Source organism: Indicator indicator, chromosome 8, assembly GCF_027791375.1.
Source record: "Indicator indicator isolate 239-I01 chromosome 8, UM_Iind_1.1, whole genome shotgun sequence".
In the NCBI taxonomy this organism is placed as follows: Eukaryota; Metazoa; Chordata; class Aves; order Piciformes; family Indicatoridae; genus Indicator; species Indicator indicator.
In genome coordinates, this window is record NC_072017.1 from 16,754,711 (window position 1) to 16,773,701 (window position 18,991).

The window sequence follows — 18,991 nt, forward strand, 5'->3', positions numbered from 1 at the left end:
CTACAATGTATGTGTGTAGAATTAAATTCAATCTGAGCCACCCAATTAAGCCACCTGTTCTGTGAACTGAAGATTTTCTGTGATGATTCAGAATTTTCTTGCCACAGGATCTATTGTAAATTGATGGTACTTGTAAAGGGAGAAAGAGGTAAGTTAAAATATGACTGCAGCTTTTGGAGACATCTCTGATCTTGTTCCATGTTTTAAAAAAATAATCCTTAGCTATTTGCATTAGTGTACACTGGAGATAATGTAGACCAAGAACTAAGTGGGTTCCTCAGGTGGCTCACGGAGTTTGTTTTGCTATGTGATGACACAACTGCTTTGCTGATCATACCTGAAGTTACTGCAGTGTATGTCTGTATGATTTAAAATTCCAGGAATTACTGTGATAATTTCCAACTGTGAACTCAAGCAGCAAATGGTTTATTGGTCTTACTCTGTGGAACATGTTGAACTGTCACTTTTTTAGAAGATCTGAGCAGGGAACAGTCTTTCTATTCTCCAGGATTTAGGACTGCAGAATTTTTTATAATCAAACTAAAAGCCTCTTACTTTCATTATAGCTCTTTTTATTTTTTTCTCTAGTACATTGGTTCAGGATATACGTAATCTATGGAAAACACTTGTCTATCTAGGGAAGATAACTGGGAATATTGGAGAAGATAGGCACAGCAAATCTAGTTATGAGGGCTCTAGAGAGCAAAGAAGGGATCCTATCTGAAAAATGTCTAGGGTTAGGAGGAGACAAAGTGCAGACTAACTATGCTCTGACAGCTGGCTATGATCAATGAAAGACCAGAATTACATTTCTTGTTTTACTGTGTGTAAGAGAAGCATTGGGAAGTTAACCCTACTTTGGTGATAATTTCATTTTCATAGAATAAACCATGAAAGTATTTGCATTTTAATACACAAAATTGTGATATCCTGTCTAGTCTGTTTCTCTTTTAAGATAATTTCTAAGATAATATCTGCAAATATTTTCCTACTGTGGTAAAAAGTACCAGAGTTTCAGAATAAAACTGAGCATTGCTGGAGACTTTGAAATGAATATTCTAGATTATCCAGTTCATAGAGAGTTTCAGTACCATACATTTCTTTCTTACCTACAATTGTCACACAAATGCCTGCGGCTAAAACACAGCACAGTGAAAGACAAGAGCCTAGATTTGGAAATGCAAACTGCAGAATAGAAATAGGTTCTAACATTTAACTGATTTTGACAAGTGGTAAGTTCATATTTTGTGGCCAATGTCACTGTAAGTTTGTTTTTAATTTACTGAGACAACGATGTGTGGGTTTTGCTAGAAGATTCTTAAAATCCCTTCTTTTAAATTTTTTTCTTTTTTTTTTTAATTACAGAAAGAATCTCACAGCACATTAGCTTCTCCTACTTGATTTGCTTAATATTTGGAACCTCTTAAAGACAGACATGATCTTGAAACACTATTTTAAATAATAATAATAAAGGTTCTGCAGTTTGAACATTGTTGTACTGCAAACTGTGACTTTAGACAAGTTAGCTTTTTGTGTTTGCTCCAGTTGATCTCGTTGTTTTAGTGGCCTTATTTTAGCATAACTTCTGTATTCATAAGTGCAACAGCATTCCTTAATGCTGCACTACAAATAAATATTGTACTAAGCTCCTAGGCAATGAACTGGCTGTTTACTCTGACAAACATGTGAGCAGAACATGAACAAATGTTTTGGTGATACATAGGTATCCTAACTTTAGGTATGTGGAAATGGGCATCATCTAGAAAATGAGCTGTCTTTTTTTTTTTTTTTTTTTTTTTTAGTGTAATTATGAAGCCAATTAAACCAGCACATTTCTTCAGAAGCCTGTTGGTAGGAGTCTTTGAAGCTTAGGTATAGTTTAAAATATAATAAAAATAAAACAAACCAAACAAAACCCCACAAAAAGCCCCAACAAAAACCCTTCCATCAGCAGAGCTGCAAATTGGTCCATGCTGAAATACCATCTGCTCTCCAAAAGGGTGGATGTTTACTAGAATGCAGTATGTTTGACTGAAGATGCATCCTGCTGTGTGTTTTGCAGTTTTCCTTTGTTCTGTTTGCTCTACCACATTAGGTACTCTCTGAAGTCTTTAACCTATTTGTTGAATATTAATCAAGTGGATGTGAAATATACTTGCTGTCTGAAGGCATCCCTACATTTTAGAAAGATTCCTAGGTTCCTTATCATCATCGTCTAAAGTATTCTATTGACCTTTTCATGTCTTTTTCCTCGGAACATACTATTTGAGAAAACAGAAGTCTTTTAAGGTCATTCAGATGAGCTCATATGCATATTTTTTGCCCTTTGTGCTTTATGGAAGTGAGCTGTTTTCTGCCTTTTGAGAAAGTTTACTTGCAGATTCATTAGGATATTTTTTTTACCAAACCTACTGGAGCTTGTTGGCAAAATTCATTACTATCCTCCATGGTTTTTGCTTTCCTAGCCTGCAGAAAAGTTTTACTCAGTCTGAGGGTCTGACAAAAATCATCCTGATTTGGTCACATTTTGCTGACCCTCACCAAACTACATGAATGTAATTCTCTGACTTCAGGAATGGGGTTCTTTCTCCTTTCTTCCTTTGACTCTCTTTTTACAAACAGTAGTCAACAAAGTTAATTTTATATTTTGAATTCTCAGCCTTTAATGTATTTATAAAGTTAGTCTACTGTGTGGCAGTTCTCTCAAAAATTAATAGCAGATTATTCATTTAAAAATGTAAATTAAAAAAAAAGAAATTAGAAAAAAATAATTGATGTCCATTTCATCTGTATTGCCTGGTTTATTGGTTTGTTTGAGGACTCCTTCAGTTTGTGCTTTTGGCACTGAAATCCTAATCAAAAGTCAGTGTAAATATTGTGAAATTTTGACTTCATTCAGACTCTTCCAGACTGTGAAGCTGAGTCCAAGAGTAGTGACCTGAGTTTTCAGATTTCCAGTCTGATGAGTACACTTCGCTAATATTTCCCATCCAGAAAAACAAATTATTCCCCCCCCTCTCCCCACCCCAAATGTCTGTCTTTGGCTATGTAAACCTTATCTTGGTGTGTAGTGTTGAAGTAAGAATAAGCAAAGTCATGTGAGAAATTATGTAACTATAAAAGAAAGATGTTGTCTCTTGTTTCTATATGTGTCAGCCTGCTCAATACAGAAGCTAGTCAGTAATGCCTTGAATCTTTCTTTTGGGTGCTATATTTTAAAAATATCTTGGTGGTGGTACTCTAAATATTTACCCTTTGATAAACTCAGTAAGTGCACAGCTACCTCCTTTACCTTGCATCATGCAGCAACACTGATTTGCCCACCAGGAATTGTCTAGCTATTTTAAAAGCAACTCTACTTGCAGTGCAGAGAGTTTTGTGAACTGTACAAGTGAATAATTTACTGTAAATCGATTTTTAAAATTTTTCTCCCCTATCATCTCTTTCAATGAATTCTGAGAAATGGGGAAGCAGAATTCTGGCGGGAGATGAATTCTCATTGCCTTTGTTAGTGGTTGTAAGCTGGCCTGATTACAATTAATTTATGATTGAAAACCAATTGGCAAAAACCTATTTGAGATTTCGTATTACCATTCTTATGTGCTCCCTGAATTAAGATGGAATCGAATATCAGATTCTATTTTTTTTTTAAATGCAGTGGAGTGACTAACAGTGATCTGGACACAATTTTGGAAATTTCCAAGATTTATCAGCAGCATGTGGAATTAAACTCAGTTATAGTTTATTACAGTAGCAGATAGAGCAGTTTGCATAGTGCTCCCTGATGATGTTTTCCTGCAGTATGCACAGCTCTGAAATCTTAATGTAGTGAAAAGTTCAAAGGCTTTGGAGAGAACTTTCATGCATTCCTCTGCATGCAGGCACTGTTAGATTTGGCTATGTGTAATAAAGAAATAGTAAAGGATGTTTCTTGCAAACTAGGGAAACGGCATACAGCATTATAAACCCATACCAACAGTGTTATAATGTTATCAGCAAAGTAACTGTAATTCAAAGATTTTTACCATAGCATTTTATGCATGAGTTGTTTGCAGTTTGCACATTTCACATCTTACCTAAGAAAAAATTTTAAGTTTACATGTTGGATAATATCCTGTTCATCAAATGGAAATTCTCACATCAAAAATGTAAGTAGAAAGCTTACATCCTGGTTTCTGTTCTCTTCTATGACATCTGGTGGAACCTCTCATCAAAATGTGAATGCCATTAACTTCCATTTTTGTTTTTAGGCATAGTGTGCTTTGGCTTGTTAATATGCTTTCAGTGTTGTCGAAATCTGATCAGAATAGCTAGAGTTCACTTAAAATTAAGTGTTTAATCTGTTTCATTTCACATACATTGAGAATGTGGTCTTCAGAACAGCTGTCTTCTGAATCCTTGAGTACCTTCCTATACAATATTTAGGACTCTCCTTTGTTGCACATTCAGAGAAGAGGTAGTCCACACATTGACAAGTGAATCAGAATAAGCTTGTCTGTTATCCAGTTAATAATGTAGGTAATTAAAATGAAATGTTCAGTACTCTCCAGGCACCTTCAGGCAGAACAGGTGATGCAAGAGGCATGTTGGTAAGGTTATCTTAATCTTGATACTTTGTTTAGATGTTATCAGAGAAAAACAACAATGAATAATTACACAATGAATGAAAATCTGTTCCTGTCTTGTTTTCTCAGTGTCTTAAAATATGACAAGCATCATCTGGGCACTCATTACAACTTTTCTGTCCTGAAACTGATGAATTTTTGAAATTTCAGTCTCTTTTATAAATTGTTAATGGAGAGAAATTACTTGACTTTATAAAAAACTTTTTGTGTGTATTTTGTTTTAATTTTGGCCTTACTTAAATCTTCTTTAATATAAAGAATGGCTATAGAAGAAAAAAAGCTTGCATTCAGATGTACAATTAAAAATGCTAAAACATTAAAAAAAAGAAGAATATTAGGGAAAAAACTATGAAAATTGTAATTTCCTTTCCAAGAGAATGTTTTTAAGGAACAGTGTTTTCTGGGGTGGTTGAGATGAGGGCATGAAATCACTGTACAAAATGCCTCTAAAGGTAGTCAAAGTTCCTTCTTGCCAGCCTGTGTAGCTCCTCCACTACCTCAGAAAGAAGTCTAGTGGCAGGCAATATAAATGGATCCCTTACTTGCAGAGATGCAGGTAAAGAGTGTAGGGACGTTAGGTCACCAGAGTGATTCTTCCATTTTCAAAATTTTCTCTATTTCAGTTGTGAGAATCCTGTCTGTGGCTTCTTACCTCACTGCAGCAGCTGTTGACACAGCTGCAACATGGCTTTATTCTCTCATGTAAACAAGGAATTTCCCATGTAAACATGGTGAAGGTGTGTGCTTGGAGAAATCAGATGTTTTGGATTGGAAGGGATCTAGTTCTAACCACCCTGGCATGGCAAAGACATGTCCTACTAGACCAAGTAGCTGAAGGTCATGGTTGCAAAGGTGTACATGAGATGTCAGATAGGAGGACTCATTTTGTATACTGACACCTAGATATAATTGCCATAGACATAAAACCTGATACATGTGAAAAGACAAATTCTTCAGTTATTTTTAAACAACAACCCAGAATTGAATCTAAATGAAATTATATAAATAGATATCTGTAAGCATGGTGAAGGTACTAATAGATACATATCTTTTACATTAAGAGTTTGGGGTTTTTTGCAACTGTTGTTGTCTTTGTTTTGGTTTGTTTTTTTGTCTCAAACCTTTCTGTCTGTTGACCTTTTCCCTTTTACATTTTTTTATTTCATAGCAGTAAAATATATTGCTCTTAGCAGTGTGTTGCAATGAAGAGGCTGTACAGGAGCTCAGTAAGTCTTCTTGAGACTGTGACCTTTTTTAAATACTAAAAGGCTTACTTCTGGAGAGAACTGTGCTAGCCTAATTAAATTAAGTGTACAAAGGCTGCAATGGATTACTTTTGACAGCTTCAAGTTTAAAAAAAAAATAATATTGGTTTGCAACTATTGTGACTTCTAGTGTAAAAATTTACATGTTTTCTGTTAGCTCTTCCATTCCTATAACAGCAATGTTAGGTAAAAGTCATTGCTGTACAGAAAGAAAAGTGTCTTTTATTTGTATGGTAATCACAACTATGTGTTCCTAAAACAGTTGTTCACTTTCTGTAGTGACTTTCCTTTAAATCACCAATATATTTAATCAGATAATGTAGTACATTAAAAAGCTTTTAAACTCAAACCTTTTGGGAGTATGACAGAAACACTCTGTATCTTAAAGACCAAGTAGCACACTACCTGGAAATATTCTTTGTTGAATCATAATAAAATAACTACAAATTTTTTAGGTAAGGAATATCCTATATAAATCCTACATATTATAAATAGAATTTAGAAGACTTTGTTGTCACTGTGATAATACTTTAGTAAAATTGTCTTTTGAACTTTTAAAATTATATCTCTGGTTTCTTTCTAAATATGTTGTATTGGCCTCTTGCTTTTTGGTTTGTTTTTTTTTTTAATTTATTTTTCTGGAACGACTTCAGTGAAATAATTTACAGGAAGGTGGATATTTCTGGTTGTGAATTGTGAGATTAGACAGCATGCCATCACAGTGGCATAACTGTGAAGCACTACAGAGCTCTCCTACTGTAGAGCAGACCAGCAGCATGGACTTGATGGATGGATGGATCACTCAGTGGATAAGAAGCTGGCTTACACAGTGGCACTCAAAGAGTTGTTGTGAATGGCTCAATGTCCAGGTGGAGACCAGTGACAAGTGGAGTTCATCAGGGGTCTGTCCTGAGTCCAGTGATGTTTAACATTTTTGTCAGCAACATGGACAGTGGCACTGAGCACACCCTCAGGAAGTCTGCTGATGACACCAAGCTGTGTTATGTGGTGGATTCACTTGAGGGAAGGGATGCCATCCAGAAGGACCTTGACAGGCTTGAGAAGTGGATCAGTGCAAAGTGCATGAGGTTCAGCAAGTCCAAGTGCAAGGTCCTGCATCTGGGTCAGGCCAACCCCAGGCACAGATACAGGCTGTGTGCTGTGGGTTGACAGCAGCCCTGAAGAAAAAGGCTTGGGGGTGTTGACTGATGAGAGGCTCAACATGAGCTGACAGTCTGCTCATGCAGCCCAAAAGGCAGACTGTGTCCTAGCCTGCATCAAGACGAGTGGGGCCAGCAGGTCATAAGAGGGGATTCTTCCCTTTTGCTCTCTTGTGAGACCACACCAAATGTTGCATCCAGTTCTGGTGTCCCCATCATAAGAAGAATATCGAGATATTGGAGCAAGTCCAGATAAGGACATAAGGATGACTAGAGGGCTGGAGCACCTCTACTATGAGAATAGGCTGAGGGAGCTGGGGTTGTACAGCCTGGAGAAGAGAAGACTCTAGGGGGGGACCTTGTAGCTGCCTTTCAATACCTGAAGGAAGCCTACAGGAAAGCTGGAGAGGGACTTTGTATGAGGGTGTTAAGCAACAGGACTAGGTGAATTGGTTTTAAAATGAGGGAGAGTAGGTTTAGACTAGATCTTAGGAAGAGGTTCTTCAGTACTAGGGTGGTGAGGCACTGGAGGTGTTTAAGGCCAGATTGGATGAGGCCTTGGGCAACCAAGTCTAGTTGAGAAGCCTCCCTGCCCATGGCAGGGGTGTTGGAACAGATGATCTTTGAGGTCCCTTCCACCCTAAACCATTCTATGAGATATGTGATAAATGAAAGCTAGTTATCATGGATTGTGGCTTCTAGGTAATGCTTCCTTATTTTGAGACTGGCATGTGTTTTTCTTGGTATTTGGAATTTGGGGAAAAAAATGTAGTAACAATAAAAGATTCTAGAGCAAATATAAATCATAGTCAGTTACTGCAGGCATTTCACCCTTACAGCATTGGAAAATTCAACTGGTGGTTATCAGTATGCTGATGATTTTCATGCTGTCTTGTAATTTCATATTTAGAACAAATCACCTGTAGGTATGTTTCATTCTGTACCATTTGAAATCCATAAATTAATACTTCATTTCTTTCTAAAAAGCTATTCCAACTGTAAGTTGCAGTATTTATGCAATTGTGGTAAGGGTTAGATTGTGTAGGAAGTATATTGGCTTCTTGTACTTGGTCTTGTTTGGCGTCATAATGGATGATTAAAAAAAATGTGTAGCTGTTTGTCAGAATTAAGATAAAAAATGTTAAATGGCAGTTTTACTATTATTGTTTAGCATGTTTCACACTTTTTATTGCTCTTTCACAGAGGTTTTCTTGCCTTTTCACTACCTGTCTTAAATGTAGTTCCCTAACAGATTTCTGGGAGGAAATACATAGTCATTGTATTTCACATTCTGTGCTCTAAAAAACTGTTTGCAATGTTACCCTATTACTTTATCATCCTTCAGTTTATCCTAGCTAAGAAAATAAGTCTTGCTTCTAGTTCAAAGGCTTGAAGAAAGCACAAAATTAGTAGAACATTCTGCTAATGTAAAGCAGCAGTCTTCCGAAACATGACTAGGACGTAACAACTGATGAACTGGTTGAAGGGAAGAAGTCACAGAGTTGTGGTCAGTGGGACAGAGTCTAGTTGGAGGCCTGTATCTAGTGGAGTCCCTCAGGAGTCAGTGCTGGAACCAGTACTGTTCAATATATTCATCAACGACCTGGATGAGGGCACCGAGTGCACTGTCAGCAAGTTTGCTGATGACACCAAACAGGGTGGAGTGGCTGACACACCAGAGGGTTGTGCTGCCATTCAGTGGGACTTGGACAGGCTGGAGGGCTGGGCAGGGAGAAATTTAATGAAGTTCAGCAAGGGCAAGTGTAAAGTGGGGAAGAACAACTCCATGTGCCAGTATAGGTTGGGGACTGACCTGCTGGAGAGCAGTGAAGGAGAAAATGACCTGGGGGTTCTAATGGATGGAAGAGCACAAGCAATGTGCTCTTGTGGCCAAGAAGGCCAATGGTATCCTGGGTTGTATTAGAAGGGATGTGGTTGGTAGGTCAAGAGAGGTTCTTCTCCTTCTCTCCTCTGCCCTGGTGGGGTCACATCTGGAATATTGTGTCCAGGGCTGGGCCCCTCAGTTCAAAAAGGACAGGGAACTGCTTGAAAGAGTCCAGTGCAGAGACACAAAAATGATTAATGAGTGGAACATCTTCCTTAAGAGGAGAGACTAAGTGAACTAGGGCTCTTTAGCTTGGAGAAAACTTTAGGGGTGATCTCATTAATGTTTATAAATATGTAAAGGGTGAGTGCTCAGAGGATGGAGCCAGGCTTTTCTTGGCAATGCCCAATGACAGGACAAGGGGCAATGGGTGGAAGTTGAGGCATAGGAAGTTCCATGAAAACAGGAGGAAGAATTATTTCACTATGAGGATGACACTGGAACAGGCTGCCCAGAGGAGTTGTGGAATCTCCCTCTCTGGAGATATTCAAGACCTGCCTGGATGAGTTCTTGTGTGATCTGGTATAGGTGATCCTGCTCTGGCAGGGGGGTTGGACTGGATAATCTCTTGAGGTCTCTTCCAGCCCCTAACATTCTGTGATTCTGTGAAACATTAAGAAAAAAATAAATTGAAGAAAGACTTAGTGGCAAAAAAACACAAAACAAAACATGAAGGATTAGAAAAGATATTAAGAAGTAGAAAACATATAGAGATTTATAATTAACTTTCAGCATCCTATATAGATGGCGTTTTGTCTAAACTATAAACTTTAATGAAAATATTATATCTAAATATCTTATATGAACCTGTGTAAAACTAGAAAGAAAACATTCTATCATAACAAAGCAATAGTTGAACAAGAGTAATACAAAATATGATTTCAGAGTCTGTGTTCTTGAAATGTAATTTTCCTGTCTGCCTCTCATATATTAGTTGTAAATTTATTTTACTATTTTAGCATATGAGAATGAATACTTTTTCCATTTTATATAGACGGTGAAAATGAAAAGCATGCTTAATGCAGACTGGTCCTTCACTAGATTCTAATCTGTCTGGTTGGGAGTGGTTTTCCTTGATAGAGTTATTCGTTCCTGTACTACAAAAATTGTCTCTTCACTGAATGGTTGATGACTTTTCTGTTGCCACTGGAGTCAGTAATAAAAGCTGTTTCAATCTGGTGGGAGCTTTAAATGCCTATTCTTTCTGAAGCTGATAGAAGTTGGCTACTATAGTTCTTTTATTTTAAAAAACTTGAGATCTTGGTAGTTTTAAATCACTAACAATTGTAGGTTCACAGAGATTTTGCTTATCTTTAAAGTTATTAAAAATGAGAAAAGTGGATGTGTAAATTTACTCTAAGGAAAGGATACCTTTAAACTGTTTATTCTAATTTCACTAGCAGGCACTTTTGTTTCTGTTTTATTTGTGTCTACAAAACTGCCTATTGATAAATTAATGGGTTTGTTGTTTTGGTTTGGTTTGTTTTTTTCAGGTGGAAATATTCAGAATATTCAACATTTCAGACTGAAGATTTCTGTAATTGCTCCTTGCTTCTTTTTTGTTTTGTTTTGTTTTGTTTTGCTACCTTAGTTGTAGTTATTCTACCCTTTTGGGTAATAATGCATACAACAAACTGTTTGTCTGTTTCATGAAGGAATATATTTAGTGACTTGGAGAGGGGTGCTGGAATTGGGTAGTTAGAGATGGGGAGAGAGGAGGGAGGCAACACTGTTCTCACTGCTCAACCCTCAAAGCACACGAGCTCTCTCTCTCTCCGCTTTGAACAGAACAAGTGACACTATCTGCTTTGACTGTATCTCAGGAAAAGAGACGTTCAATGGAATAAGAGTAGCCATGGTAGACAGCCTGAGGATAAGGGAGCAGATGAAGTCAGAGAGGCCTTTGAGATAAAAGTGCAGGAGGACAGGAGGACATAGGATCAGAAGATGCATATGTGGTTGAATAAAGATATGTAATGTCCAGTAAAAGAAATTTTTGATTGTTACCATATCTAAGAGCCCAAGATTTTTGAGTTCTTGAATTCTACTGCTATCAGCTAACAGCTATACAACCTACACACCCTACTTCATTAATGGAAACATTTGTAATACAAAAGAGATCATTTAAGGCAGCTGAATATTTGGTAATTTATTCATATACTACTTGCCATTATGTCCTGCACACCTGCTGGAAAATTTCCTGAGATCAAAGTATTCACAACTTTCTTCCAGTTGTATTTTTATTATTTTTGAGTGTTAACTACACAAAACTGTAATTTATAATGAGAGTGCTAAATATTGCATAGAATTAGTTTTCTTACAAACTGTTACTGTTTCCAGCAGATTAAAACCATAAACATCTGTAAGAGTTTCAATCATCATCTATGCATTATTGATACAATGTTTTAATCTATTTGTTAACAACAATGAATTGTAAATTTATTTAATGTACAGATCTTAGATACATGATAAAGTACATGTGCCAGACAAACTGCTTGAATTCATTGTATTGCATTTGTGCAACTCCTGTGTTTCACTCTTGACCTTTTAGCTTTAGAGTGGTTTTTAGGCTAACAAATGTTGTCTGTGTTAAATCAGCCAGATTACAAAGATTGACTGTGTTATGCCTGACTGATTTGTATCTCAGGCAGTGACTGCTCTGTGTCAGTAACTTTAATACTTATTAACTGCAAGATTAAGTTTTGTCTCATTAAACAGCAATAAACCTAATGTACTGAAGAGTCTATAACAGCTAATCACAACACAATTTTCTGTACATTGCCACAATCATCAATGTCCCATAAATATAAGTGTCCATTTGTGTTTGTAGTTTATTTCAAAGGTGTGTATACATAAAATATTTTAATTAATACTTTGACTGGAAGAATTACATTCATTTACTTTTCAAGCTATAACCCTATAACAGTGCCTGTAGAAAGAGTGAATCTTCTCAAGCAAATACAAAAGCTCCTTCTAACGTTTTCTCTTAATCAGTTCCTCTCTCACCAGAAAGCATTACCCATTTGCACATGAATAAACGAAAACATCATGGGCATTTATAAATGCTGCATATGTAAAATTTCTTATACAAACATGAAATATGTCATGTGTACTGGTGTCTAAAATTTGGTAAGAAAAGACCAAGCCAGGTCATGTCCATTTTTATATTGTTCCTTTTATAGCACAGACAACTAGAGTCTGATTCTTAGTAGGTTTTGCAGGTACTTTTACAATACAGCAATAAAGAATGACAGAAAAGATGGTGGCTGTCAGGAACAAAAGTACAAGGAGATAGGGAGTGTTTTATATCACATTTCTATGGTGGATTCTTCAAGACCAGAGACCTTTACTTGTGCTCTGGTGGTTTAGGGATAGGCTGAACTCTATATCTAGCAAGTTATGGCTTGCTAGGGGCTCATTATCTGCCCAGAACTCCTAATGACAGGTGTGTTACAAATGGTATTCCAAATAATACCCATTTTCCTTTTTTTGGAAAAGAAAAAATTAGCTACACAGGTAAAAGAAATAATTTAATAGAATCCATTGATTTAGCTGTAGGAGAAAATCCTGATCTGAGTTATTAATGGATAGATTCCACTTTCAAAGTGTAATTCAACCTTTACAATTGTGACTTCTTAATGCAGTAATATATCTCTCTTCTTACCAGCTATGAGCTAACTTCTAACATGGTCACTGGGATGGAATATGACTGATGAGATGAGGTGGTTTGATTGTTTATATTTCAAAATGTAAACAAAATCATACTTGTTACTCAGGGTTAGGGAATATTAGAGCTGTGTTTTCTGCTAAACTAAATCCAGAATTAAAGGGCAGCTCTTGTTTTCTGTTTCCAACTCTAGCTCCCAAGAAATGTCTTTCTCAGGCAATTTTACATGTGTCACTTGGATGGCCAAACAGTTGTGCTGACTAGGTGAGAGGACAGCAGAGATGATTTACTCCCTCTTATGCTCAGTTCACAGCCTAACACCATACTCAGGTGGGTTCCTGGACCCACCTCCTCTCTCTGGGTCCAGGAACACTAAGTACTAATAAAAAAAAAAGTAAACCAGAAAGATACTGCTTCCTCTCAGTAAATTAGTGCAAGTTAAAAGTTTTTACAGAGGTTTACCCTAGAAAACAATTAATTCAGGTATTAGATGGGGTTAAACAACTTGGAAATAATTGTGGTATGATGTCATCTAGTTCTAGCTATTTGCCTCATATTCTTACTGAAGGTACAGTGTTAATTTGATTTTAAGTTGATGAGACAAGACACATTTGCAGTCAAGCACATGCTCAATACCTTACTAAATGGAGCCTTGTGTAGGTACCTAAATAGTAACTGATCCCATTTGTTTGACAAGTTGTGAGATGTGCAGTCAGGAGTTTTTGCTTAAATTATTTCTTTGTTAGAGTTACAATTGACAGGACTGTGAAAGGTGACACCAATACCTCAAAGGAAGCACACAGAATGCAGGATGATCATTTACTTGCCTGTTAAAGAGGAAATCTGGTTTCCTGACTGGCAAAGATGATGAAGCATTTTTTGTAAAAAAGTAGTTCCAGTCAATTCAAGGTACCTTCTCTGTGTTGGTGAGTTATGGAGTAGGAAAGAGTTGCAGAGCAGTAGCTCTTTGGGATGTTTTACAGCCTCTGCCAAAGTTTAAATGGACTTTCACACTGTGAAACCTAGACCTTTGATCATGATTCATGATGTGACTTTGCTACCAAGTCACTGATTTTCTGCCGTCGCAGTATCTTAGATCTGCATTCTGCCAAAAGCTGCTAATTAACGTATGATGTCTAGCAATCTTTGTCATTTATTACAGAGTTATCCAACTTCAGCAAATACTTTGGCAGGCTACTTAGGTGCAACAGAGAAAGTCAGAAATCTATTTAATCATTGATAAAATAATACAGTCCAGGGTGACAGAATATGATTTTTTTTATATATCCACAATTGAGTATTGCTGAAGCATGACTAATGACAGATAAGATGAAATTATTGTATGTGCTGGTTAATTCCGATGTGTGTGCAGCACTTCCTGAATAGGTTTTCCAGATCATAGCATAGAGATGACCTTTACTGACTGATTCCCAAATGTTGCTTACATTTATTTGCAGCTTTGTTAAACTACGTGGCAAATGCCTTATGTGTTCTGTACATGGGACAACATCAAAGAACCTGGGTTATTTCTGTTCCTCTGCTTTGATGTTTTGAAGAACAGTTTCAGATCAAGAAGTCACACCATATGAACAAATTGGGGGGGGGAGGGGTTGCTACTAGATCTAGATAACATAGAATTCAGTGATTCTATGTTGCTTTTTGTTCAGTATGATGTGTTATCATGGGTGTATTTATCAATTAAAATATTACATAAAAGTAGCTTGACATCTCAAAGGTAATGCTAGCTTAGTAAAATTCAAAACTAAATCATGATGGTCTGTGAAAATCTATTTGAGTTGATTGGCCATGAAAGCTGTGTGACAAGTGGTACAAGTTTAGATATGAAATAAATGCATGCCTAGCCAAGCATGGAAGGCAAATAAGATTTTCTTATTTTATTTTCCATTTCAAGTTTATGTAGTTCTTTTACATATTACTTGAGCTTTGGTGTCTACTGCTGGAAAAAAAAAAAATGTCAGAAAGGTAAGAAAAGATACCATTAAAATGTTATGTGATCTTCTGAGGTACTGATTTTTACTGGAGATATAGTTATCTGTGAGTAATCTTCCTACATGTTCGACTCTAAGATGCATTAGAAAAGAGGAAAAAAACAAAATTAGAAAATCCTCCTGTATTCTCTGTTTGATTTTGCATTTTTAAGTATTTGTTTTCTCCATGTTAATTTTTCCATAGAAATGTGAAGTGAATGGGCTTTCTCAAGAGTTTATGTAAAAAACATAAGCAAAAGAGCATTCTGAAACTGATTCTGATATCATTGGTTTGAATTTCGCTTTGACGGATTTATGCTACGTGAAGTCTCGAATCTTCTTTTATGAACTGGCTAGAAATAGTGTGTTTTATTTGTCAGTTATATGTCTTGATCTGCACTGAGGAGAAAGAATCTACATATCACTAGCACACAAAGAAATTATAATTGTAGTGTGATTTGTTTGAATAATTAGCAAGTCAGGCAATTGTAGACAATTTCTTGTTTTGCTCAAGATCTAAATAGACAAGATCTATTTATGTCTGGCTGGGGCATTTGGAGATATATTAGAAAATCTGTACCCAAAAGACCAGCAGAAGCTAGAAGGGGTATGCAGATTTGCTTGTATAAAGAATGCTTTGCAAGCCTTTCAAAGTGAAAGTTTATATATCTATACCAAGAGTATTTCTAATATAGACAGTAATAATTGTACTAAGAGAAATGGAGGTAGTTGTCTATGAGGTCTTTGCTGACTGGAAAGTGGAAATATATGTATAAGGCAATGTTAATGTGCACTATTTTGACAGCTGAGTATAGCCATGTAAAATATGCATATATCCATGTATTCAATCACTGTAAAATAGAATTCTTTGTGTTGTCATCTTATATGTGTTTCATTAGTATATTTTCTCTGTGGATTGATTTATAATAACATCTAAAAAATATAATAACATTTTAAAAACCCACAAATACGACAGTGCAGTTCTTCATGTTGAAAGCTACAAAGAACAGTGCTTTAGATTACTTCCTGTGGTTTATGTAAAACACATGGTCCCAGCAGGTCTAGATTTTTACATGAGGGAAAATCTTGGTAAACATAAGCAAAATAAAAGCAGTAAATGCTGAATTATATTGAATAAGATCTTTGTGGAGGCTTATTGTGCAGAGTGAACTGTTTGAAAAGTACTGAAGCCTGTATTTGCAGACAGAAACAAACTTCAAAGGAGCATGCAATTTTAAACATTTTTCCTAGTAATTATTTCTGTGCCTGTATATTTAAAATGCCTTGTGAAGACAGTGTTGAGTTGTGAATGACTGCCTGTCTCACACAGACATATACACTCACTGCACCTATGAGTCACATTCTGAACCGTTGGTTCAATATCATTGTGCAAATCAAAAGAGCATTTCTATTGTTCTGTTATTAAACACCTATTTTCACATTCTGAGCAGCTGATAGCAAAGTAGTGGAGCAAATGTTACCTACAGCACATTACCTTGTGTGGTGTATGACTGAGGTGTGCACCTGTTTTAAAACCTTAGTCCTGCTTCACTGGTTTTCAATTGATTTGACAACACTGGAACCTCTAGAGTTACTAATGAAGTAGCAGAGACAAAAGTTGTAGGCCTAGGGAAAAGCTGAATAAATTAACATGACCTTGATTATTTGAAAATTTCATGTGATTGGAGGAGTTTTTTTCCAATAAAGTTTCTATGAGTAAAAATGTCCTGAATTGGTAAAATATACTACTATCAAAAGCTTCTCTCAAAGGCTTATAAAGATGCACAGTTTTGATATGAGAGAGGAAGAGAAGCACTTTTCCTTCAAAAACTATAAATCTGTTATTTTTTCCAATTTTAAAAGATTAGGAAAAAAATATTTGTTTCTGATGAATTTTTTGTTTGGATTTCACCTTGTTATGTCTCTAATCACTTTATTGTATTATGCTTATTTTTTTTTACTCTGTTAGGCTGTTTTACTGTATTACACTGTTTAACTGTACTAAGACCATATTACTAGAAAAGTATTTTGTGATATCTGAGTGTGTCATCAGCTCTCACTGGGCTTTGTGGATGTGGTGCTGCTGCTTCAGGAGGTAGTACACAGCCAATTGTTTCCAGGTAACAACACTCACACTATTAAATATAGCAATTGTATGGGAGTGTGAACTTAGTAAAATTTATTCTAGTTCAGATTTTTAGCTGTTTTTTATTCTCTGTTGTCATTTACCTTTCTCTCTTCCACTTTGCCTGCCTCAGAAGGTGAAAAAGAAATCTATACATAGTCTCTCTTCCAGCTCTCTGCCCAAAGCTGTTACAATGCTATCACTATAGTCCCAGTATGTATTTAGGTCTACCTTATTTCTTCATCTTTAACTTTACCAGCCCTCCTACAGAATCACAGGAAGATGGAGTTGGAAGGGAACTCTGGAGGTCATCTAGTCCAACTGCTGCTGCTAGAGCAGGTTCCTCAAGAACAGACTGCATAGGATGGCATCCAGGCAGTTTTTGAATGACTCCAGAGGTGGAGACTCTACCATGTCTCTGAGTAGCCTGTTTCAGTGCTCTAACAACCTCAAACATCATTTCCATTATCACTCTACTATCTTTCCTCCTCTTTTCACTCTTTCATATAATGCTCACAGGTGTACAGCATTGCTTGTTTCCTGAGGCTTTTTATGATGCTATTCCATTATGAAAATAGTAAAGTGGCAATGGGCATTTTATGATAAACTCTGATATCAGGCAGCTATGTGCTTCACTGTAGTCCTTGATCAGTGTATACATTTTCCATACATATTTCTTATTTTTATGCCTTTTAGACAGTAGATTATCCAATGAAGAATCCTTTTCTAGTATTGTGTAGGCTTTTAAATACTGAGACATTAATTACAATATTATTAAGGGAAAGCAGAACTGAAGATTTTTTAAGAGATTTTCTGTGTTTATTTGCATGCAGAATTAGTTACTCCAAAAGCATGACACGTAAATTCTCATAGTCTAACAATCACTGGAGAAAAAGACAAAGTCATCACTGAACATTAAAAGCCCTGTGCTGCTGAATGGAAAAGCTGCCTACCATCAGTTCAGTGAGAAGGATATGAGTTGCAAGAAGGGTATATACAGCATTGTATGGGCTCAGAGAGGGGAAAAAAAGAAAAGGTTGTTGCCACAGTACTGGAAGGGTGGAAAGTGCTATACCTGTGCAGGTATGTGATGGCTGCTGGAAGTGGGTGACTTGCACAACAGGTTATTTAATAAGGCTTCAGCAACACTTTAAGTTTATGAATTTGAACATTTTACATTTGGTATTTTAAAGCTGGCTGTGACTGACTTGTTTGTTGTTAAAGAAAAGTAGTTTCAAGCTCTATTGTTATTTATTTTATATAACCAGCATACATACTGGAGAATTACCCTCATTTTTGAAGGTTTTCTTGTCTTGTACATATTTTGTATCTTCATTTGTATTTTTCTTAGAGGAATTATCTAGCAGTTTTGTAGTACCCGTATCTACAAAATACTGAGGTTTCTATTTAACTACAATAAATACCTGGATGCATTCCTGTGTGAACTGGTATAGGTGATCCTGTTCTGGCAGGGGGGTTGGACTAGATGATCTTTTAAGGGCCCTTCCAGCTCTTAACATTCTGTGATTCTGTGAAAATTTGTGTATATTTAAAAATTGCTTAAACTGTTATCTTCAGAGAATCTTGTGTATAAGGAACTGCTAAACTTAGATCTACATGACAGAGTAAAACCTCTGGTCTCTGAGTCAATGAACGTTGTCTTCCCTCAGCCTTCCAGAAGGCAATAGGAAGGGCTTTACAGGGTGTAAAAGTCCTGTGGGAGTGGTAAGATTTGGAAGAGTCAGAGATGCTGCATTCATGAAGCTACTTGATAAACAAGGCAAAGTAGTTGCAGAAACAGGAGCACCTTTGCTGGGGAAAAGGTCTGTTGTGGAAATGAGCTTTAGGTTAGACAATGTGATGACTAGACAGATGCTTGGCCTTATATGATTCAAAAACAACTGCCTTCACTTAAGAAACTTTGCACAGGGTAAAACATACTCAACTTCTATAATTGTTGCCAATTGTGTGCCTTTTTAGTTCTTGTGAGGAATTTCAGTGATGTGCAAAGAATTGAACAGGAGCAATTCTGTTGTCAGTACTTTACAGGTGAGAAAATGGAATAAACCTATGTTGATGTAAAGAATGGAACTGAATATCTTCTTTCTGTGGTTATTGAGAATCCTCCTCAATAATCTGGCATGTGAGCAATAGAAACTGTGAATACAGGATGACGTGTCTACAAATAATAGGCAGCAACAGAGAAAACTCAGGAGTTGAATTAACCTTCTGTGCCCTTTCACAGATTTTCTGATATTATGGGCTGTTGTATTTGA

General features: G+C 36.4%; 1 protein-coding gene across 1 annotated transcript in view; it reads left to right on the forward strand.

Moving 5' to 3' along the window:
* Positions 1 to 9,360: 9,360 nt before the first annotated feature.
* GPM6A (glycoprotein M6A) overlaps positions 9,361 to 18,991 on the forward strand; it is a 41,821-nt gene continuing 32,190 nt past the window's right edge. Inside the window, exons 1-2 of the mRNA XM_054382806.1 lie at positions 9,361 to 9,394; positions 18,912 to 18,936. Of these exons, the coding sequence (XP_054238781.1) occupies positions 9,361 to 9,394; positions 18,912 to 18,936 (59 nt within the window). The remainder of the gene's footprint in view (positions 9,395 to 18,911; positions 18,937 to 18,991) is intronic.